This window comes from Anomaloglossus baeobatrachus, chromosome 9 (genome assembly GCF_048569485.1).
Source record: "Anomaloglossus baeobatrachus isolate aAnoBae1 chromosome 9, aAnoBae1.hap1, whole genome shotgun sequence".
Taxonomy (NCBI): domain Eukaryota; kingdom Metazoa; phylum Chordata; class Amphibia; order Anura; family Aromobatidae; genus Anomaloglossus; species Anomaloglossus baeobatrachus.
In genome coordinates this window covers 76,551,740-76,575,697 of record NC_134361.1, presented here as the reverse complement: position 1 = coordinate 76,575,697, position 23,958 = coordinate 76,551,740, and the positions used below count along the sequence as shown (strand labels likewise).

Below are 23,958 nucleotides of genomic sequence, written 5' to 3'. Positions count from 1 at the left end.
TATATATACATATATATACACATACATACATATATACATATATACACATACATCTATCTATCTATCTATATAGATTATATATATATATATATACATATATATATATATATATATATATATATATATATATATATATATATATATATATATATATATATATATACATATACATATATATATATATATATATATATATATATATATATATATATATATATATATATATAGATATATAGAGATATATATAGATATATACACACACATATATATTATAGTATAATATATCGACAGCCTGAACACACAGGCGGTGCTGCAGGTACAAAAGCACAAATCCTTCATCATATAAAACACTAATGAAAGAGTAGGCAAATTATAAGGTCAGTAAATTCATAAATTAATAACTACATTTTTTTTTGCAAATTCATCTGACAATGTGGCGTGATGGGGGCAGCTTTTCTATAAACCCCCCATAATTCAGGATCTGTGATACAAAGGCTTCCTGTGTAGCTGTGATGTCGGGGATGGGGATAAGAGATGGGCTCGGCAAGGTCTTGTGCACAAAGGCTACTCCTATTTACAAAGTGTGTGTCTGGCTGTATAATGTGTGCAGCATTATTCACTCAAGGACACGCATTACCTTGAAAACTGTTAAGTGATGAATCTATTTGTTCTTGCTGAATGAGTCTGTTTTTTATTTTTTTTTTATCTTCTGCTGCAACAGGGAGTCTTGATAGAAAAGCAAATGTGTTTTAATGCCACTGTGTGATCTCCGTCAAATCAGACCACCATTTATTCCCATTTATCTGCAAAAACACATTTCCTTCAAGACTTTTTTTTTTTTTTTCCCTGCGGTTTCATTTTCTCCTGTGTTTCTCTTCATCATAAAATATAAAGAGCTCAGACTGGGCTTCTACACGACAGCCCTGACGATTAAATGTACTGGCAGTGAAAGGCGGTATGTAGCCATTAGAGGAGCCGGAGCGGGAGACAATTAGCATCGCACTGCAGTGATCTGCACAGCCGCCATGATAAGCTGAGCAGATCCACGCACTATTAAGCAACCTCCACCTAAACAATGGAGCTAAAATCTAATGATCCGTATTATGTAAGGTAATCACAATATTACACTCCTCATATAACGCTCCTCCACTTTACAATTGTACTTAAAACCAATTTTCATCTGGGGAAGCGAGGCCATAATCTGCTTAGGTGCCTAATAGACGATCTGTGGTCAGAATTAGGGGCACTTTGCACGTTGCGACATCGTTAGCCGATTGTAGCGATGCCGAGTGCGATAGTCCCCGCCCCCGTCGCAGATGCGATATCTTGTGATAGCTGCTATAGCGAACATTATCACTACGGCAGCTTCACACGCACTCACCTGCCCTGCAACATCGCTCTGGACGGCGACCCGCCTCCTTCTTAAGGGGGCGGGTTGTGCGGCGTCACAGCGACGTCACATGGCAGGCGGCCAATAGCAGGAGGGGCGGAGATGAGCGGGACGTAACATCCCGCCCACCTCCTTCCTTCCTCATTGCAGGCGGGACGCAGGTAAGGAGATGTTCCTCGCTCCTGCGGCTTCATACACAGCGATGTGTGCTGCCGCAGGAACAAGGAACAACATCGTACCTGTCGCTGCAGCGACATTATGGAAATGACCGACACTACACAGATCACCGATTTTCGATGCTTTTGCAATCATTTATCGGTGCTTCTAGGCTTTACACGTTGCGACGTCGTTACCGGCGCCGGATGTGCGTCACTTTCAATTTGACCCCAACGAGATCGCAGTAGCGATGTCGCAACGTACAAAGTATCCCTGAGGGTTCGCTCCCACTGGCGTAGAATAAATTTGCTCTGATTCTCATCTTAAAAAGCTGGATGAGTGCTATGGGAGAGTGCGATTATTTCCTCGCCTAGCATTGCTATGCCATCCGTATACAACGAGTTTTTCTTTTCTCAGCAACTATTAATCTCCAATCATTTACAGGACCATTTACAGTGGTCTCTGCTACAGCATGGGAATGTATGCACAAAAAAAGATGGTCCGTGTGACGTCCATTTTTCGCTCACTCCCATAGACTTGCATTGGCGAGTCTCTGAATAACATTGGTCCGCGTGCAAATATATATATATATATATATATATATATATATATTATATACACACACACATATATACATATATATACATATACATATATACACACACTGTGCACAAACTCATACTGGAGAATCCACGAATTTCAGCTAAAGCAATAGCAGACATCATGGGGATTTCCCGTGAAGGTGTTTGTGTCATTGTCCATGAACATTTAGACATGAGGAAGCGATCTATAAAGTGGGTCCACAAATGTTTGAGAACAGATCAGAGGAGCATGCGAGTGAAAACTTCCCGGTCCATTTGTCAGCATTTCCAGACTGATAAGAACTTCCTGGATTGACTGGTCACTATGGATGAGACCTGGATTTATTTGTATGACCCTGAAAACAAGAAGCAGTCATCAGAGTGGAGGCACAGTGGATCTCCTCATCCAAAGAAGTTCAGGGTGCAAAAAGCAGCCACTAAAGGCGATGGCATCTGTGTTCTGGAATAAGGAGTGAGCTGCTAGTGGACTACCTTCAAAAGGGTTCCACCATCAAAGCAAGGTATTACATTGAACGTTTGGACCAATTGAAGGCAGCTCTCTAGGCCAAAAGGTGCCGCAAGATGTCCAAAGAAGTCTTGTTCCTGCAAGACAACGCCTCCACTCACCCTACACAAGTGACCACGGCAAAACTGGTAGAGCTGGTTGACCACCCACCTTATTCACCAGATCTAACTCCCTCTGACTATCAGCTGTTTCCAAACCTGAAGAAACACCTCAAGGGTACCAAATTTCCCACAATTTCTGATGTCATGGCTGCTACGGATGCCTAGTTTGAGGCACAACCGAAATCCTTCTTTTGCTAGGTTTACAGAACTTGGAATACTGATTTAAGAAGTGTGTTGACATCAGTGGAGAGTATGTGGAATAAATGTAACGTTCCATCATCCTCTCTCATTTCTTTCTGGATAAACCCAAAAACTTATCAGCAGCCCCTCATATTTCTAGAGATCCTTTATGATATGCTAAGGAGTGCAGGGACTAGTTGCACGGGCGTTGCTTCCCCAACTAGTCCACCTGCTTACCATATCTGCACACCCACAGGGCTGTGCTAACATGCTTTTAAATACCCAGCGTCATCAACGGTGACGCGCGTACCTGTGTCCGTTGTCACCGCCGGATATAATCTCAGGGCGCATGATCAGAAGTCCCGCACTTCCGGTCATGCACACTAGACCTCTGAAGCTGGGATGCATACACCCGGCTTCAAAGTGCGCATGACCGGAAGTGTGATAACTTCTGATCATGTGCACTGAGATTACATCTGGCGTCTGCGGTGGTGACAACGGACACAGGTACAGGCGTCACCGCTGACGACGTTGGATAATGGGCATTGAATAGCATGTTAGCATGCCCCTGTGGGCATGCCAACATGCTAAGCGGGTGAACTGAGGGCAGGAACTAACGCCCTTGCGACTAGCCCCTGCGCTCATTAGCATATTATAAAGGATCATTAGAAATACTTTTTTCTAAAGATCCCTTTATCTACGCTACTATAGCCAGGGACAATTAGGCAGGGTTTAGACATATGCACCCAGAACTGCTCGTGGCTCTGGGTGCATATCGCACCTGACAGGTTCACTTTAAAAGGGAACCTGTAAGGTGCAATATGCACCCAGAAACACAAGCAGTTCTGGGTGCATATTGGTAACCCCTGCCTAACTCTCCAAGACTATAGTAGCATAGATAAAAGGAATCTTTAGAAAAAGTATTCCAACAGATTCCATATGATATGCTATTGAGGCCAGCCACTAGTCACAAGGGGTTTACTTCCCTTGGCTAGTCACCCCCCCCCCCCCCCCCCCTTAACCCTGTGGGCATTCTAACATGCTAAGGAATGCGCAGCATCGGAGGATGCTCGTGCTCACCTCTCTGCTGCCATTGCGTCCGACGGTGGATTTAGGCTCAGTGCACATAATCCCAGACTTTCGGTTATGCACACTATGAAGCCAGGTGTACGCGTCGTGGCTTCAAACTCGTGTAGTGTGCATGACCAAAAGTCCGGGATTATGCACGCGAAGCCGAAGTCCAGTGACGGCATCAGAGAGGTGAGTGCGACCATCCTCTGACACTGCACATTTATTAGCACGTTAGCACAAATGCAGGGGCGTACTAACATGCTAAGGAGGGTGACTAGCCAAGGGCAGTAATGCCCTTGTGACTAGTCCCTGTGCTCATTAGCATATTATAGGGGATCTTTAGAAATACTTTTTCTAGAGATCTCTTTATCTATGCTAGTGTATACAGGGACGGTTAGGCAGGGATTAGACTTATGCACCCAGACCTGCGCGTGGCTCTGGGTGCATATTGGACCTGACAGGCTTCATTTAAGTTACATTTTATTCACCAAAAATGCAAATAAAAAAAAGCTGTTGCATATTTTGCAGTGTTTTATTTTCTTATTGTTTTCCATTGATGAAAAAAATACTGCAAAAACGCTGAAATTGTTGACATGATGTTTACTTAAAAACTGCTGCAGAGTTGAAAAACCACCAAACAAGATTACGGATATTTCATAACTTTTGCTGTGGCTGTAAAAAGCAGCTCTAAGGCTGCCGTCACACATCCGGTTTTTGCTGTGCGGCACAATACGGCGCTTTGCAGAAAAAACCCAACCGTCTTTTTTGCCGCCAGTTGCGGGTATTTCCGCAAAGACTTGCGTTAGCGCCGTATTGTACGGCATGGCCTTGCATTGCGTCTGGTTTTTGCTGGATGCGGCATATTTAGCTCATGCGGCAGCCGGATGGAACGTTGCCTGGCACGATTTTTTGTGCGGCGAAAAAACTGCATCGCGCCGGATCCGGCGTGATTTACAATGCAAGCCTAAGGACGTCAGATGCGGCGTTCTGCGGCAAAAACCGCATCCGGCCGCGGTTGTTGCACTGCGCATGCTCAGTATCAAGCCGCATCCGTCAAAAAACGGACGGGCCGCATGGAAAAACGTATGCAACGGATCATTTTTTTCGCCGCATCCGTTGCATAGGTTTTTGAGCCGGATTAAGCCGCACTGCAAAAACCAGATGTGTGAAAGCAGCCTTAATTTACATTAAAAAAATGCTGCATATGAACATAGCCTTAGGCTGTGCGCGCACGCTGCATTTTTTGGGTGCGTTTTTGGTCTAAAAACTGCAAGACTTTGCTTCCCCAGCAAAGTCTATGAGCTTTCAGTTTTGCTGTCCGCACAGTACAGTTTTGTTTTAGGTGCATTTTTGTGGTGACCACAAAGATGAAACGTCAATTATTTCTGCGATTTTTGTCAGCGTTTTTCACCCATGCAATGCATTGGAAAAAACGCACCAACAAATACGCAGCAAAAAATGCACAAAAACGCGCAAAACGCATGCGTTTTTTGGATGAGTTTTTACCGCGGGTGCGTTTCTTTGCGGCCAAAATGCACAAAAACGTTGCATCTTTGTGGTCACAAAAAAGGCAACATGCGCATATAGCCTTACTCTGTGTCCTCACCCATCAGGATCCCTCAGGCTTTTTCCAGAGTATTAGGCTATGTGCCCACGCTGCGGAAAATGCACGTATTTTGCCGCGGATTTCTCGCTGATTTTCCAGAAATCTGCAGCACAGCTACTCCCCAGCCATTTCTATGGCATTTTGGAAATGCTGTGCCCACGCTGCGGATTTTTCCGCAGCGGAAATCGTGCGGATTTTCGTGCGGAAAAATCTGCAGCATGTCAATTATTGTTGCGGATTTTGCCTATTCAATTGAAAAGGGGGAAAAAAAACCAAAAAAAACGCAAAATCCGCAACAGAATCCGCGTCAAATCCGCACCTATGAAAAGGTGCGGATTCCGGGGGAAAGCTGCGGATTTTGATACAGAAAAATCCGCAGATACAGAGTCCCGTGGGCACATAGCCTTACCCTTGTGTACAACCAGTTTGAGCAAAATATTGATCCCTTTATCACCTGTCACAACTGCTCTATTACACTTCTTCTATATCTCAACCAAGTATGGTAGTATGTGGGAGATTATTTGCTCTCTAGGCCCCTGCATAATCTGAAAAACAACTTTTTGATTTATATTTGTGTAGCACAACATAATATTTTGGTATACATAAACTTAACAGGAAGAAACAGTTAGGCTAAGTTCACATTTCCGCTAAAATCTATCAGTCACAATCCGCTGCTCTTGTAAACAACGGAATCCGTTTAGCGGATTCCGTTGCTCCCATAGACTTGTATGAGCAGCGGATTGTGACTGATGATGCTGCGTTGCACCCTCCGCCCGACTGATCAGTCGTGGAACGACTGACCGCCGGGCGGGAGGAACGCAGCATGTAACGTTTTTTGAGCAGCGCGATCCGTCGGATTTCGCTGCGCATGCTCTCTGGCTCCCTGCACACGTAACCAGCTTTGGTTGGTTACCCGATATTTACCCAGGTTACGGTGCAAGGAGCCAGCGCTAAGCGGTGTACGCCCGTAACCAAGGTAAATATAGGGTAACCAAGGTAAACATCGGGTGCTTTGCTGTTACTTGATATTTAGTCTGGTTACGTGTGCAGGGAGGCCGACACTTCCCCGCTCGGCCCCGCCCCCTCCCGCACATGTGTGTACACACACACACACACACACACACACACACGTCCCCAGCCATGCAGACAAGCACTGCCACTGACACCCTTGTCTGGCCCCGCTCGGCTCCGCCCCCTCCTGCACTCCGCATGTGCACACACACACACACACACACACACACACACACACACATACACTCACACATACACTCACCTGTCCCCAGCCATGCAGACCGCAGCACTGCCACTGACATCCTCAGCGCCTGGCCCCGCCCCCCGCTTGGCTCCACCCCCTCCCGCATTCAGCATGTATACACACACACACACACACACACACACACCTGTCCTGCAGTCCCTGCGGCACTGACGTCCTCAGTGCCACGGCCCCGCTCGGCTCCCCCTCCCCGAAATCCGCTCCCTCGCGCTCCGCCCCCCGCACACAACGGAATTCGACAAAGAATTCTGTTCTGTGTCATCTGTTGTACAGCGTTGTACAGCGCATCAGTCACATGCGTCAAGCGACGCATGTGACTGATACAAAACAACGGAAATGTGAACTTAGCCTAAGTAAACAAAACAAAATAAAAGGGACTGCAGTGGGGAGATTTCAGTGCCCATTGCAGCCACTGAATGGGCACCATAAGGAGCAGGACGTACAGACACTGGTGTAGGACCTGAGAATATCCCTTATTTTACACCATTCGGAGTAGTTTAAAAAAAAAAAAAATGTAAGCAAGTCAGAGAACCCCCTAACTAGTCAATCAGGGAGGACAGACCTATCACCAAAGCTCCAGACAGGGTGATCTTCACACTCGCCCACTCTCTGCACCCACTAGGCCACTGTCTACAAGTGTTATCCCTTTTCAATTTTGTAAATTTTTCAGGGAAGCAAACATTGTAATCTACTGCACACCCTTTATATAGCCAGGGATTGATTTCTGCAAACCCAGCATGGATTACATACTAAAGACAATGAGCGGTGATTCAGAGCGCATATTACTATGCCATGCATCATTATTCTATTATTCCTATATCGCTACACTACAATGTTCAGACAACAGGCTCTTCATTTTAAAGATATTTCCTATTTCAAGCTGAAAAAAAAAAGTCTAGACAACAGTACATTCAAAAACAGCCACATCCATTGATACTGAAGAATAACTACTGTTTTTAATTAAAGGAACATACTGTATATTGAACAAAATTAGGGCATAGATCAAGAGCACATTGGCACCTACACAGGAAAAAAAATATTGACTGTTCAAATTCCTCCTAAATGCAAAATTAAACCATTTTCTAAGTACTGTTTATCAAAAACTAAAATAAACTTTCCTACTGCTGTTGTAGACTGTGTGCAATTCCTTTATATAGCTAGCTGTCCTGCTGCTTCCGTCAGATTTCACAATGCACTGTTCCTCTTTGTGTCAGCTCCAGTCTTCATCCCTCCCTTCCCTCAATGTTAGAGATAGCAGCAAGAAGAGGAGGTTATACATGACAAGACCTACAACCAACATCCACAATAAGGGGTACTTCTCACATAGCAAGATCGCTAGCGAGATCGCTGCTGAGTCACAGGTTTTGTGACGTACCAGTGACCTCATCAGCGATCTCGCTGTGTGTGACACTGAGCAGCGACCTGGCCCCTGCTGTGAAATCGCTGATCGTTAAACACTGCTCTGGTTCATTTTTTGGTCGTTGCTCTCCCACTATGAAGCACACATTGCTGTGTTTGACAGCGAGAGAGCAACGATCTGAATGTGCAGGGAGCCGGCTTCTGGCTGCCTGTGGTAAGCTGGTAACCATGGTACATATCAGGTATCCAAGCAAGGCGCTTTGCTTAGTAACCCGATGTGTACCATGATTACGTGCACAGGGAGCCGGGTTCTGGTAGCTGCGGACGCTGGTAACCAAGGTACATATCGGGGTATCCAAGCAAAGCGCTTTGCTTAGTAACCCAATGTGTACCATGGTTACGAAGCACAGCGTCATTACACAGGTCGCTGGTGGCTGATCTCTGGGGAGATCTGCCTGATTGACAGCTCACCAGCGACCATGTAGCGACGCTCCAGCGATCCCTGCCAGGTCAGATCGCTGGTTGCGTCGCTAAGTGTGACGGTACTCTAAGGGCTCCTGAACAGTGAACAATCTGCAGCATTGAACAACCACCAATCGGCTATGTCTGTCAATGTACAGTCGTTTAAGCACCTGTTTTGACATACCAACCATGCTTAGAATAATCAGTAAAGGAGAGTTATGTATGCAAACGCTGTCAATGTTTTCAGCAGCACATATGCTGTTTACACTGGATGTGCGGCCGGGATGAATGATTTTTTTTAAAGCTGAAAAATTAGACCTGACAAATGTGTTTTGAACGCTCCCACAAGACAGCTTGTGGGCGGTTGTGAGTGAGATACTTTAACACGGGCTGTGTGAGTGTACTGACAATGAAGAGCACCTACAGCAGACTGAGCAGGGAGACTGTTGAACATTGTTAGTATCAGTTAGTGCAAAGTACAAGAGATTCCTCAAAGGATAAAGAAGAAGCCAGTACAGGAATGAAGCGGTGTTGATACAGGAGAGTTGGTGAAGAAGACAGCAGTATCCTGAAAAGAGAGATCCCATATCCAACATATATTATAAGAACACAATGCCATGAGTTAATAAATTGTGTATTCTGATCACAAGTAGAAGCCATGCAATTACCTTTGTGCATCTGTTTCAAGTAACTTCCAAAATAAGATGTCATATGTGTTATTATGTGTTATATTAGAGAAGTAAAAATATTTGCGGTGTCCTATTCAGATCTTCGGGTCGGTCCTCATTTTCAAACAGACTTCACTTTTGGGGCTGGCATTGTACATTGCGAGGACTTGGAAATAGTGATGGGCGGACCTGGATTTCAAAAGTCCAGATCTGCGCGAGTTCAAAAGAACCAGTCCCCGGGCCCGAAGTTCTCAGGGAGCTTAGAGTAATGATCCGGGTTCAGCATCCCTGGTAATAAAAAACTTAAAATAAAGTACCGAATTTTTCGCTTTATAAGACGCACTTTTGTTCCCCCAAATTTTGGGGGAAAAGTAGGGGGTGCGTCTTATAATCCGAATATACGGATTATATACTGCAGGGCCCACAGGGGAGGTGGGGGAGCTCTGGAGCGGTGCTGAAGGCTGAGGCAGGCTGGTGGAGGCTGATGAAGGCTGCAGGAGGTCTCCTGCTCCCGTTCATATAATATGCACTGCCGCTGTCCATCACCGTGGTGCTGAAACCGCACCGCGGTGATGGGCTGGGGGAGCGGCGCATATTATATGTGCCTGCGCCTCCCTTTGATGGCACACGTTCCCCTGTGTTAGATATGGCCCCCATGCTGCTGCCCATTGTAAAGTAAAATAAACTGTTTACTTACCTCCTCCAGCGTCGATCTCCCAGTGTCTCCCCGGTCTCCCTGCTGCCGCTGTGATCAGGCACGCAGAAATGATGTCACTCTGCTGTGCTAATCACATGACCAGCACCGAGAACCAGGAAGTGCAGGAGCTCAGCAGCACAGAGGAAGACACCGGGAGGACAGCGCTGGAGAAGACAAAGAGTTTTTTATTTTACTATGGGCAGCAGCATGGGGCCATATCAAACACAGGGGGACGGTGCCATCCATAGGGGGCCATGGGCAGCACAGGGGGACGTGTGCCATCAATAGGAGAAATGTGCCAGCAATAGGGGACATGTGACATCACTGTGGGACGTGTGCCAGCACAAAAGAGCTATATTCAATATAAGGGGGCCATATCCAGATTAAGGGGGCTAATTTTAGAATGGGGAGGCTATGAGGGACATAAACCCTATATGATTTGTTAGATGGACACTGGCATTATAAGACTGATCCCATTTAACATTAAAAAAAAAAAAAAATCTTCTCTTTTCCTTCACTAAATTTGGGGGTGCGTCTTATAATCAGGTGCGTCTTATAAGGCGAAAAATATGGTAGGTGTGTTATACTTACCAGTTTCCAGCGCGGCTGTAAGTGCTTTTGGGGACACTCACTCTACTTCCAGGGCCCCTCATTTACCTTCTTATATATGCACTGCTTCACCCGCTCACTGGCAATCTTGGCATCTAATGTTTACAGTCAGAAGCATCCCCACCCTGTGTGACTGCTTGCAGGTCTATTGGTGTGTAAAAAAAAAAAAAAAAAAAAAAAAAAAGCGCGTGCGGTCCCACCTTAGTCTTAGTTTTGATACCCAGCCATGATAAAGCTGACAGCCGGTCTTCTCAGCTGGGAAGACCCATACTTATTGCCCACCCTCCTCCCCCCAACCTAACAATAGGAGCCTGCAGCCACCCAAGATTGTTGCATTCATTAGATGTGACAATAGTGGAACTTTAACCAGCTCATTCCGATTGCCGTAGTGCGGTGGCAATAGGGGTAATAAGGTCTTAACAGCTCACAGCTGCCACTAAGCCCTAAATTAGTAATGGGAGGCATCTATGAGGACTCGCCCTCCAATACTGATCAAATAAAAAAAAAAAAAAAAAAAAAAAAAAAGAAGACCAAAATACAATCCTTTATTTGAAATAAAATACGAAAACTACCCTCTTTCACCCCTTTATTTAATCCAAAAACACTCAGGTCCGACGTAAACCACACAAGGTTAATGAGGTCACCTGAGGTCAAGTTACCTGCGATCACAGGTGGAGGACCGTGGGAACCTCCAACTGTGACTGCAAATAACCTGAGTGACGTCACCGCTCATCGCGCAGCTCAGGTCTTTGCCTGAAGCCCACAGCATGTTCTGTGCCCACTCACTGTACCGTTAGTAATGTAGCAGAGCTGGAATAGTCATGGAACCTAGTGTGGATTATGTCGGACCTGGGTGTTTTGGGGGTTAATAAAGAGGGTGGTTTTTGTTTTTTATTTCAAATAAAGGATTATTTTAGTGTTTGTGTTTATTTTTCACTTACAGATTAGTAATGGGGGAGGGGGGTCTCAGACACCTCCCATTACTAATCTAGGACTTAGTGGCATCTATGAGCCATTATTACCCCGACTGCCTCCGCACCAGGGCAAATCTGGATGAGCCAGCTGCAAGCTGCTATTTTTAGTCTGGGGGGCCCAATAAGCATGGGTCTCCTCAGCCTGAGAATACTAGCTCCTAGCTGTCTGCTTTATCATGGCTGGGTATCAAAATTGGGGGGGCCACATGCCAGTTTTTAAATTTAAATAAAAAAAATAAATAAATAAAAATAAGCCTCATGCAGTCCCTTTTATTTTGATATGCAGTCAAGATAATCGCACGCTTGGGCGCTGCAGCCGTATGCTTTATCTATGTTGGGCATCATAATATAGGAGGATCCTACTCAAATTTATTCATAAATTTTTACACAACGATAGAGCCACAGACAGTATCTGTGATTGAAGGCAGTTAGACACGCTGTGATAGAGGTGGGGGTGCATCTGACTGCAACCAGACGCCAGGACTGCTGGTGGAAATAGTGAATATGTATGAAGTTAAATGAGCAGCCCTGGAAGTAGAATGAGTGGACCCGGATGCAGTTACAGCCGCACCGGAGACCAATAAGAATAAAGCGCTTGCTCCAATCCCCCCATCCCTTCTACCCCAATTTCTGGTCCCCATAGACTTATAGGGGGACCGGCGTCTGGCCAGATATTCGAAAGCAATTCTGGGCCAATATATTATTCAATATATAAAGCTGAGTGTGTGTGTATATGTGTGTGTGTATATATGTGTGTGTGTGTATATGTGTGTGTGTATATACGTGTGTGTGTGTGTACGTGTGTGTACGTGTGTGTACGTGTGTGTACGTGTGTGTACGTGTGTGTGTACGTGTACGTGTGTGTGTGTGTGTGTGTGTGTGTGTGTGTGTGTTCCGCTAAAGGAATCCGCACTGTCGCATTTACAATCACGAGATTTTGCATAAACGCCCCATGTGACTCAGGGAACATCAGACTGTTTTGACAGGAAAATTTAACCCTGCACTTTACAGTTACTCTCCAATCCTGCCTCCATTAAACTGAATGGTGGTGGGAGCTACAGGCTATTAATAGCAACTGTCAGTGGTTGCAATAGGAGCAAAATAAACTCTTAGTATAAGAAGCTTATGTGTGAGGTAATAAGATGTCGGTGGGGAGACAAATAGAGAGACAGCCGGGCAGAGAAAGAGACGGGCAAAGAGAGACAGACATACACAAAGATGGAGACAGACTGATACAAATACAGACAGAGATAGAAATAGACAGACAAGTAAAGAGACAGACAGACACACAGACAGACTGGGAGAGAGACAGAGACACTATCCCAGGCGACGCCCGGGTACTACAGCTAGTATATATATATATATATATATATATATATATATATATATATATATATATATATATATATATATATATATATATATATATATATATATATATATATATATATATATATATATATATATATATATATATATATATATATATATATATACAGTTAGGTCCAGAAATACTTGGACAGTGACACAAGTTTTGTTATTTTAGCTGTTTACAAAAACATGTTCAGAAATACAATTATATATATAATATGGGCTGAAAGTGCACACTCCCAGCTGCAATATGAGAGTTTTCACATCCAAATCGGAGAAAGGGTTTAGGAATCATAGCTCTGTAATGCATAGCCTCCTCTTTTTCAAGGGACCAAAAGTAATTGGACAAGGGACTCTAAGGGCTGCAATTCACTCTGAAGGCATCTCCCTCGTTAACCTGTAATCAATGAAGTAGTTAAAAGGTCTGGGGTTGATTACAGGTGTGTGGTTTTGCATTTGGAAGCTGTTGCTGTGACCAGACAACATGCGGTCTAAGGAACTCTCAATTGAGGTGAAGCAGAACATCCTGAGGCTGAAAAAAAAGAAAAAATCCATCAGAGAGATAGCAGACAAGCTTGGAGTAGCAAAATCAACAGTCGGGTACATTCTGAGAAAAAAGGAATTGACTGGTGAGCTTGGGAACTCAAAAAGGCCTGGGCGTCCACGGATGACAACAGTGGTGGATGATCACCGCATACTTTCTTTGGTGAAGAAGAACCCGTTCACAACATCAACTGAAGTCCAGAACACTCTCAGTGAAGTAGGTGTATCTGTCTCTAAGTCAACAGTAAAGAGAAGACTCCATTAAAGTAAATACAAAGGGTTCACATCTAGATGCAAACCATTCATCAATTCCAAAAATAGACAGGCCAGAGTTAAATTTGCTGAAAAACACCTCATGAAGCCAGCTCAGTTCTGGAAAAGTATTCTATGGACAGATGAGACAAAGATCAACCTGTACCAGAATGATGGGAAGAAAAAAGTTTGGAGAAGAAAGGGAACGGCACATGATCCAAGGCACACCATATCCTCTGTAAAACATGGTGGAGGCAACGTGATGGCATGGGCATGCTTGGCTTTCAATGGCACTGGGTCACTTGTGTTTATTGATGACATAACAGCAGACAAGAGTAGCCGGATGAATTCTGAAGTGTACAGGGATATACTTTCAGCCCAGATTCAGCCAAATGCCGCAAAGTTGATCGGACGGCGCTTCATAGAACAGATGGACAATGACCCCAAACATACAGCCAAAGCTACCCAGGAGTTCATGAGTGCAAAAAAGTGGAATATTCTGCAATGGCCAAGTCAATCACCAGATCTTAATCCAATTGAGCATGCATTTCACTTGCTCAAATCCAGACTTAAGACGGAAAGACCCACAAACAAGCAAGACCTGAAGGCAGCGGCTGTAAAGGCCTGGCAAAGCATTAGGAAGGAGGAAACCCAGCGTTTGGTGATGTCCATCGGTTCCAGACTTAAGGCAGTGATTGCCTCCAAAGGATTCGCAACAAAATATTGAAATTAAAAATATTTTGTTTGGGTTTGGTTTATTTGTCCAATTACTTTTGACCTCCTAAAATGTGGAGTGTTTGTAAAGAAATGTGTACAATTCCTACAATTTCTATCAGATATTTTTGTTCAAACCTTCAAATTAAACGTTACAATCTGCATTTGAGTTCTGTTGTAGAGGTTTCATTTCAAATCCAATGTGGTGGCATGCAGAGCCCAACTCGCGAAAATTGTGTCACTGTCCAAATATTTCTGGACCTAACTGTATATATATATATATATATATATATATATATATATATATATATATATTTTTTTTTTTAAATCTGGTTAAACCTGCCCTTCCTGATTATCTGCAAAACTGCCCATCACTACTTGGAAGCAACAGAGGCACCTAGAAGATGCTCTGGGATGTCTTCCACAGAAATTAAGACTGGCTCCAACAAGGGACACCAAATCTTTTTTCCAATTCCTAATGTATACATGAGGTACAGTGGGGAAAATAACTTTAATACAGTGCTGATTTTGTAAGTTTTCTCATCTACATTAAATGGTCTGTCATTTTTATTGTAGGTACACTTCAAGAGTTGTTGCCTTCTCACCAATCTGCTTGCCTATTATCCTGTAGCCCATCCCAGCCTTGTGCAAGTGTAAAATGTTGTCCCTGGTGTCGTTAGACAGCAGTTTGGTCTTGGCCATGGAGGAGAAGTTGGGGTGTGTGGACAGGTATCTTCAATACAGGCAACGGGTTCCAACAGGTGCAATTAATACAGGTAATGAGTGCAAAGTAGGAGGGATTCTTAAAGAAAATATAACAGGTCTGTGAGAGCCACCATTTTCTTGGTTGGTCGGTGATCAAATACTTATTTCATGCAATAAAATACTAATTAATTAAAAATCAAACAAGTCACTTTCTGGATTTTTTTTTTATGTCTGTCACAGTTGAAATGTACCTGTGATAAAGATTACAAACCTACCCATTCTTTGTAGGTGGAAAATCTTGCAAAATGAGCAATGCATCAAATACCGTATTTTTCGCTTTATAAGATGCACCCCAAATTTGGTGAAGGAATAGAGAATTTTTTTTTTTAATAAATGGGGTCAGTCTTATAATGCCAGTGTCCGTCTAACAAATCATATAGAGTATATGTCCCTCATAGCCCCCCCCCCATCCTAAAATTAGCCCCCTTAATCTGGATATGGCCACCTTATATTGAATATGGCTGCCTGTGGCTGGCACACATCACCCTGTGTTAGATATCGCCCCCATGCTCCTGCTTTTAGTAAAATAATCTCTTTCCTTACCTTCTCCAGCACTGTGCTCCCTCGTGTCCCCCTCCTTAGGGTTGAGCTCCGGCCTCCTGCCTGCATTTCCTGGTTCACGGTCCCAGTCATGTGATCGGCACAGCAGAGTGACATCCCTGCGTGCGTGATCACAGCACCAGGAGGGAGACCAGGGGAGACACGCTGGAGGGGGTAAGTAAAGATTTTTTTTTATTTTACTATGGGCAGCAGCATGGGGGCCATATCTAACACAGAGGTGCATGTGCGATCAAAGGGAGCACAGGCAGATATAATATGCGCAGCTCCCCCAGCCCATCGCCGCGGTGCGGTTTCAGCACCACAGTAATGGACAGCGGCTGTGCATATTATATGAGCGGGAGCAGGAGATCAAAGGCTCCCTCCCCGCAGCTTCACCAGCCTCTACCAGCCCCTCCAGCAGCCCCCCAGCACCGCTCCAGAGCGGCCCCCACCTCCCCAGGACCCTGCAGCGTAAAATCCGAATATTTGGTTTATAAGACGCACCCCCTACTTTTCCCCCAAAATTTGGGGGAACAAAAGTGCGTCTTATAAAGCGAAAAATACGGTATTTTCCCCACTGAAGAACACCATTTCTGGCCATTGTATTCTTCAGTTTTCCTCCTGGCAGTTTCAGTTGTCACTGACCTAATGGGTGGAAACTAACAGCTACACAGTGTGTCCACCAATATCTTGTCCATCGCCATTAACTTGAGAACGGCGGCAGCTATAGGCATAGAAGTGGTGTCCAGGGGTAAAGTAGCCATGCGCCTCACAAGAGGGGCTGGGGGCATACAAATTACTCAGAGGGGGCACTGGAAAAAAACAGAACACTTGCATAGCACGTACATCACTAAGGGAGAACAGAAATCACTAGGGGGGGAACTTGGGGGCACACACACAGCACTGGGGGGGAAGGTGGGCACACACACAGCACCGGAGACAGCTGTTGAAATATTACAGATGGAAGTGGCAGATTATTAATGAAAAACCCAATTATATCAAACTTTACTCCCATGGTTCCTATGTCCCATAGGTAATCCAAAGAAATCATAGTAAAAAGCCAATTCAGTATTAGCAAAGCATTGTGCAATGTGAGCTTATAACCATTGTGCTACTTGGTTATCCTGGTGTTCAACATTAGGGGGTCAAAGATGATCACAACAGTCAGAGGAAACAGTATTCTTCCCCTTTAGAGAGGAAGGCTATTCCAGGTGACAAATTACCAAGCACCTAAATACACAAAGTCACTTTAAAGAGGATATGGAAAAAATAAAAAATTATATATATTGTCCGTTCATTCTCACCGGAGATATCAATCTGAGCCCCACTGTGTGGATTTAGGACCAGAGACTACATCAAAATTGAGCTGAAGTTTGTGCTCATAAATTAGCTAAGTGGAGCCCCAGGAAAAAGACAGATAAGAGAGCTACAAACTCTCTTGTCAGAAGAGGCTCACTGATGGATTATCAGTTAAATCATTCAGCAGTCAGCTATGTACAGGGAAATAAAGTGCCTCTAAAAATAAATGGTACAACACTTTTAATAAAAAACAAACAATTGCAAAACTTATTTTTTTGCCCCAAAGAGTTTATTTTATAAGCTTAGAAAAATATTGACTTGAGGCACTTTCTAAACATCAGCAAGTTGTGCGTGTGTATATATATTATATATATAGAGATATACATATATCTATCTATCTATCTATCTATCTATCTATCTATCTATCTATCTATATATATATATATATATATATATATATATATAAAGTCAGCTTAGTTGTAATTTCTTTTTTTTATTATCTTGCCCAGATTTGGTCTGATTAGTGATGGGCAGACTTCACATGTAGCAGAGCTGGAATCGTTGTGGGACCTCGTGTGGATTGTGTTGGACCTGGATGTTTTGGGGGTTAATAAAGGGGTGAAAGAGGATGTGGGTTTTTTGTATTTTATTTCAAATAAAGGATTTTTGGGGTGTTTTAGTTTATTATTTTCATAAACAGATTAGTCATGGGGGTCTCATAGATGCCTCTTATTACTAATCTAGGGCTTAGTGGCAGCTGTGAGGTATTATTAACCCCATATTACCCAGATTTCCATCACGCTAGGGCAATCGGGTAAAGTTCTGGGATAGTCACATTACATGGCAAAACCATATGTTTGAAAATACAGGTCAGCACAGGGACATGGTCATATATGACTACACGTGGGACCGGTTTACAAGGTTAAAAGTATAATCTTGGGGGGGGGGGGTCACAGTTCTACATAAAGTGCAGGACTCCTCTGTTACACAGTCTCAGTGCTACCATACCTTTATTTCCAATTCAATTTGTATATTCTATACCGGGGGTCTCAAAATTTGGGGAGCGACATTCTTTGTAGAACAAAGTGACATTTTCATTGATATATTTTTATATACATCTTAGGATCCCTTTTAACCATTTTCCGCTATTTTATTTTTTGAATACCATTTATCCTATAGGTTACAGTACGGTTTTATAGCCTGGGTCATTACGAATGTGGCGATAACAAATACACAGTTTTTTTTTAGTTTGCATATAAAAAGAGTTTAATGGTAAAAAAAAAAAAAAATTAATGCTTTATTTTTTACATTTGATCCCCTCCTTATAAGTAATATTGCCTTACAATTAGCACCATATAGTGATTTTGGCCAATATCCTGTCGTACTGCGCCCGCCCTTGTCCCCATCCTGTCGTACTGCACCCGCCCTTGTCCCCATCCTGTCGTACTGCGCCCGCCCTTGTCCCCATCCTGTCGTAATGCGCCCGCCCTTGTCCCCATCCTGTCGTAATGCGCCCGCCCTTGTCCCCATCCTGTCGTAATGCGCCCGCCCTTGTCCCCATCCTGTCGTAATGCGCCCGCCCTTGTCCCCATCCTGTCGTAATGCGCCCGCCCTTGTCCCCATCCTGTCGTAATGCGCCCGCCCTTGCCTCCATCCTGTCGTACTGCGCCCGCCCTTGTCCCCATCCTGTCGTAATGCGCCCGCCCTTGCCTCCATCCTGTCGTACTGCGCCCGCCCTTGTCCCCATCCTGTCGTACTGCGCCCGCCCTTGTCCCCATCCTGTCGTACTGCGCCCGCCCTTGTCCCCATCCTGTCGTACTGCGCCCGCCCTTGTCCCCATCCTGTCGCACTGCGCCCGCCCTTGTCCCCATCCTGTCGTAATGCGCCCGCCCTTGTCCCCATCCTGTCGTAATGCGCCCGCCCTTGTCCCCATCCTGTCGTAATGCGCCCGCCCTTGTCCCCATCCTGTCGTAATGCGCCCGCCCTTGTCCCCATCCTGTCGCACTGCGCCCGCCCTTGTCCCCATCCTGTCGCACTGCGCCCGCCCTTGTCCCCATCCTGTCGTAATGCGCCCGCCCTTGTCCCCATCCTGTCGTAATGCGCCCGCCCTTGTCCCCATCCTGTCGTAATGCGCCCGCCCTTGTCCCCATCCTGTCGTAATGCGCCCGCCCTTGTCCCCATCCTGTCGTAATGCGCCCGCCCTTGTCTCCATCCTGTCGTAATGCGCTCGCCCTTGTCCCCATCCTGTCGTAATGCGCTCGCCCTTGTCCCCATCCTGTCGTAATGCGCCCTTCCTTGTCCCCATCCTGTCGTAATGCGCCCGCGCCCTTGTCCCCATCCTGTCGTAATGCGCCCGCCCTTGTCCCCATCCTGTCGTAATGCGCCCGCCCTTGTCCCCATCCTGTCGTAATGTGCCCATCCTTGTCCCCATCTTGTAGTAAATGTGCCCTTCCTTGTCCCCATCTTGTAGTAATAATGTGCCCATCCTGTGGTAATGTCCCCAATTGTGCCGTTATTGACTCCTCTTCTCTATATAAAAAAAAAAAAAAAAAATGAAGAATTTTCTTTCCATCTGCCCTCCGTGTCCTATTTCCTACTTTTTGCAGCCCGAAGACCACTTGATGAATGTAGCCAGTGCAGGAGCTGTCAGCACTTTATTTCACTATAATGTATTGCTGGTGCGGTGCAGAAGTGCTTTGCACAGATTTACCAATGGCAGCCACAGGCCAATCAGAGGCCAGCAGCTGACATCGGTGTATGATGTCAGCCGCTGGCCTCTGGTTGGCCGGTGGCTGGCAATTGTAAATCTGAGCATAACGCTTTTCTACGCACCGCCGGCAGTACATTCAAGTGAAGATAAAGCACCGACAGTGGCGGCTCAAGCACTGACCGTGATTGTCAAGGGGTCTGCGTGCTTGTGGGCTGCAAGAAGTAGCCTCAGGGGCCGGATGCGGCACGCATGGTTGCGACACCTATTCTATACCAAACCACAACAAAAAAAAAAAATGTTTGGAGGCCTTCAGCAGCCTATAATTGACAGTAACTCCATTAGGAATCAACCCATACACAGCCCACCTGATTAGGCCAAGCAGCCACATGGTGCTATATATTTGCACACAGTACAATAGAGAGATGGATGTAGAGGTACACACCTGAGGTCTGGTCCTTGGATTCCACCTAATGTAATAATTCACCCACAATTCCAGGTGGCTCAGACTTGCAACTGGATACAGCACATGGTGCTCATAATTCACATAGAAGGGGTTTGTAAACTCATCCACATGGCTATTAATGTAAGACCATAAAGATATGGTCTTTGTCTGCACCTCCTAGAGGAGAAAACCACACAAAGAAAAATGACACACTGCTACCACATATGTTCACACTGGGGTATTCATAATGCAAGGCCAGCAATACGATGAATGGCAGGATATGCACAGACACAAAATATCACGTTTTCTATCTAAAAAGGCATTGGATTGCTTATGTATGCAACAGAAGGATTCTGTCTTGGGGAAGCTGCAAGTAGGCAGTGCCCTGTCTGATATTCTGGAAATATAATGAGCAGGGAAGATGTGAGGAATAATAATGACTGTACGCCCAGGCTGAAAAATCAGAAACAAAGACTTTTGTGCCACCTAGTGTTTAACACTGTGCTCTGCAACATAAAATACAGCAGGTTATTAATGTACGTGACAATCTATTCTACACATCCAGTTTTATCACATCACTGCAAACTGGCTCCGTTCTGTAGAAATTTGCCACTTGTCTACCTTAACTGTATACCGTATTTTTCGGTTTATAAAACGCACCCCACATTTAGAGAAAAAAAAAAAGGTAAAAAATGGGGTCCATCTTACAATCTGGGGGTCTCTTACTGGGGGAAAATTCAGGGGTAGGTGGAGTGGGGGCACAGGAGGCAGGGGCTGTGCTGGAGTAGGGCGATGGTGCGGGCGGCAGACGTCCCAGATGCTGTGCGGTAGGCAACTTCCAGAAACTGTCGATGGTGCGAGCTTCATAGAAATGGCGCCCAGAGTAGGCACGTGCGCTGATTTAGCTATCGGCTGAATGACAAGTCATGAGCTCATCTGCGATATTCCTTAAGGCCGCTGCTGGGAGATCAATGGGTCGGAGGTGACACATGTGCAGATGAGATCTTGAGCCGAGAGCTCCATCTGCACTTGTGCCGCCTCCGGGCACCATTATTTGAACCACGCACCTCCAACATTTCCAGGATGCCCCTGTCACACAGGCCCCAGCACGGCCGCTGCACAGGTCCCAGCATAGCACCTGACTCCTACAACCCCCTCCCACCACCTCCCGGTAAGGTGCACTCGGATTATAAGATGCACCCCTCATTTTTCTCCCAATTTTATGGGAGGAAAAGTGCATCTTATAAACCGAAAAATATGGTATGTGCTTACGGCCTTACACTAGAATCTCACTGGATAAGGGTCCTTTGCCCAATAGAGTTGCAAATTGACCTCATGGCATAACCATTGGAGAAATCATTGGCACTGTACAATATCAGTGTGAGCGCACACTCATTGAGTTTCATCACTGTCAGCAGGATAGTTTCCGACATAAATGATACTGTCAGGCAATGAAAGAGTGTTTGTTTGATCAGCGTGTGTAAGCACAGCCCAGTCTTTGGGAATAAATGTTCTTATGAGTGTGTGTCCGCTTAATCAGGGGATTTAAAAGGATCATTTGGGGGTCTCTCACTTTGGAAGGTAAAGGGCACTGTGAGTAGACTCCTGCATGGCGGTAAAGTGTGGTACACCGGTCTAATTAAATAGAATAGGATGGGTGCACAAGACCTATCAAAGTGGCCACTGGTGGAACATCAGCGGTGCCACCCACTTTGGAATCTCTTTAAGGCTATGTGCTTATGTTGCAGGTTTGGTGCAGAAATTTTCGGCATCAAATCTGCACCTTCTGGCAAAAAAAAGGCACTAAAAAACGCATGCTATTTTGTGCCATGCATTTTTCTTAATGAAGGCAATGGGAAGAAGGGCTAAAAAACGCAGGAAAAAAAAAACGCACCAACAATAGATTTTCCGCACCAAATCTGCAAGGAAAAAATAAGCAACATGCGCAATGAAAACACAGATTGTGGCACAAATCTGCATCAGAAAACGCACTGTGCGCACACAGCCATATGCAATAGTTTTCATATAAACAGCCATGTGCATTGGATCAGGTGAGGAAAGGTAAATGTGATCCCTATGAGCTGCGATCATGATCTCTCAAATATATGTGGGTTATAGATACATCTACTATACACATACCTCTTTCATCCTCTGCTGCTCACTATTGTGTAAAAACGTGCCAAACAAACAGCTGTAGAGGTGGTCCAGAATGGTGATAAGGAAAAGCTCATTGAATTCAAAGGCTGCGGGAAACTAAAACAAAGGGTGAAGAGTTACTACAATATTCACATTCTGATCAATGCCAAGATCATGGCGAAATCCCCCATAATACCATTACCTACATTCAATCATCTCAGTACATGTCACGTGACAATACACAAACCACAAATCTTTTATACAAAAATAAACTGATCTCCAACCACGGAGATCATACACAGCGCAGAGATATTAGGCTGTGGTTACAAATCTGGAATATGGCTGCAACATAGGGAGAGCTGAGTTCAGGTCAGGCGTTAACGGAGTCGTCCATTACTCAGACAATCCCTTCCCAATCACCCTTTCCCGCAAATATAACCACTATAGTCACCTGCGATGTTGGTGCCATTCAAGCAATATTGGTACAGGTTGTCCTGGGAGTCGCGTGACATAATGTCCTGTGATCCCTGCAACCTATCAGCGACCACTTTACGGTCCCCTTCGTCGAATGTAATTCACATCTGGATTAAGTCAGAGCTGCAGCTGCTCTTTCACTTTCTCCAGATGGTCGATTTGTCTGAAGAAGGGGACAGCGAAGTGGCCGTAAGAGCCCAGGAGAGCCAGTCCTGACATTGCTAGATCAGCATCGGCTGGGAGTACAACTGGTCTTATTTTACTTGGGGACAACACCTTAAATCCCCCATACCATTAGAATAAAGTCAGCCAAATTCACAGATTGTTGGGATTGGCTGAAAGTCTAAAGTGTATGGGACAGGGGTAAGAGAAGATTCCACTTGTTGAATTCCAATGGCCGATGCTGTTTTTTCAGCTCTCAGAGAAGACAGGAGCGCTCAAACTGAGCCAAATGTCCCTGTTTATGTGGAAAATCGGTATCTGCTGAACAGATCGCTCAGCCGACAACTATCTGATTTGTATGGAGCCCTTACAGTTGCCTTACAACCTTGTGAAGTAATCTCATACATGGTAAATATATTCCGGCAGTACACTGACCTTACCTATATGTGATCACAAAAGTACATTTTTTTTGTCCAAAATGTAAAAAAGTGAACTTTTCACTAGTGAGATGGACATCAAATTCCTTGCACAGTTCCATAACTGAGGCCAGACATTTCTACTTTTTTCTTAGAAATATTATAGGGGTCTTACAGAAAACCGACCTCTGCAGCTTGATTAATACAAATGCAGGTTTTTTGGTGTGGTGTTTTTTTTTTTTTAATTAATGACAGACTTCATTTTTTCTAATGTAGTCATCTTATAAAATGTTAAAATAAAATAGATTTTAGTACTCAATGTAACATCTGTTACTCCTAGTCTTCATTGGGGGACACATAACCATGGGGTGGTCTGCTGCACCTGGAGGCTGACACTATTGTTGCATCGAAATAAAATTGGTTCTTATCCAGCAGAATATACCTTGTCTGCCAGATTCAGGCTTCCTCGGTTTTGTGAGAA

At 44.7% G+C, this 23,958-nt stretch overlaps 1 protein-coding gene across 7 annotated transcripts in view; it reads right to left on the bottom strand.

Moving 5' to 3' along the window:
- Positions 1-23,958, bottom strand: part of MTMR1 (myotubularin related protein 1) — a 122,433-nt gene that overhangs the window by 16,513 nt on the left and 81,962 nt on the right. For all 7 annotated transcript variants that reach the window (XM_075323800.1, XM_075323796.1, XM_075323797.1 and 4 more), the window contains 2 exons: positions 22,429-22,542; positions 20,290-20,466 (listed from right to left, as the gene is read on the bottom strand). In XM_075323800.1, the coding sequence (XP_075179915.1) occupies positions 20,290-20,466; positions 22,429-22,542 (291 nt within the window). The remainder of the gene's footprint in view (positions 1-20,289; positions 20,467-22,428; positions 22,543-23,958) is intronic.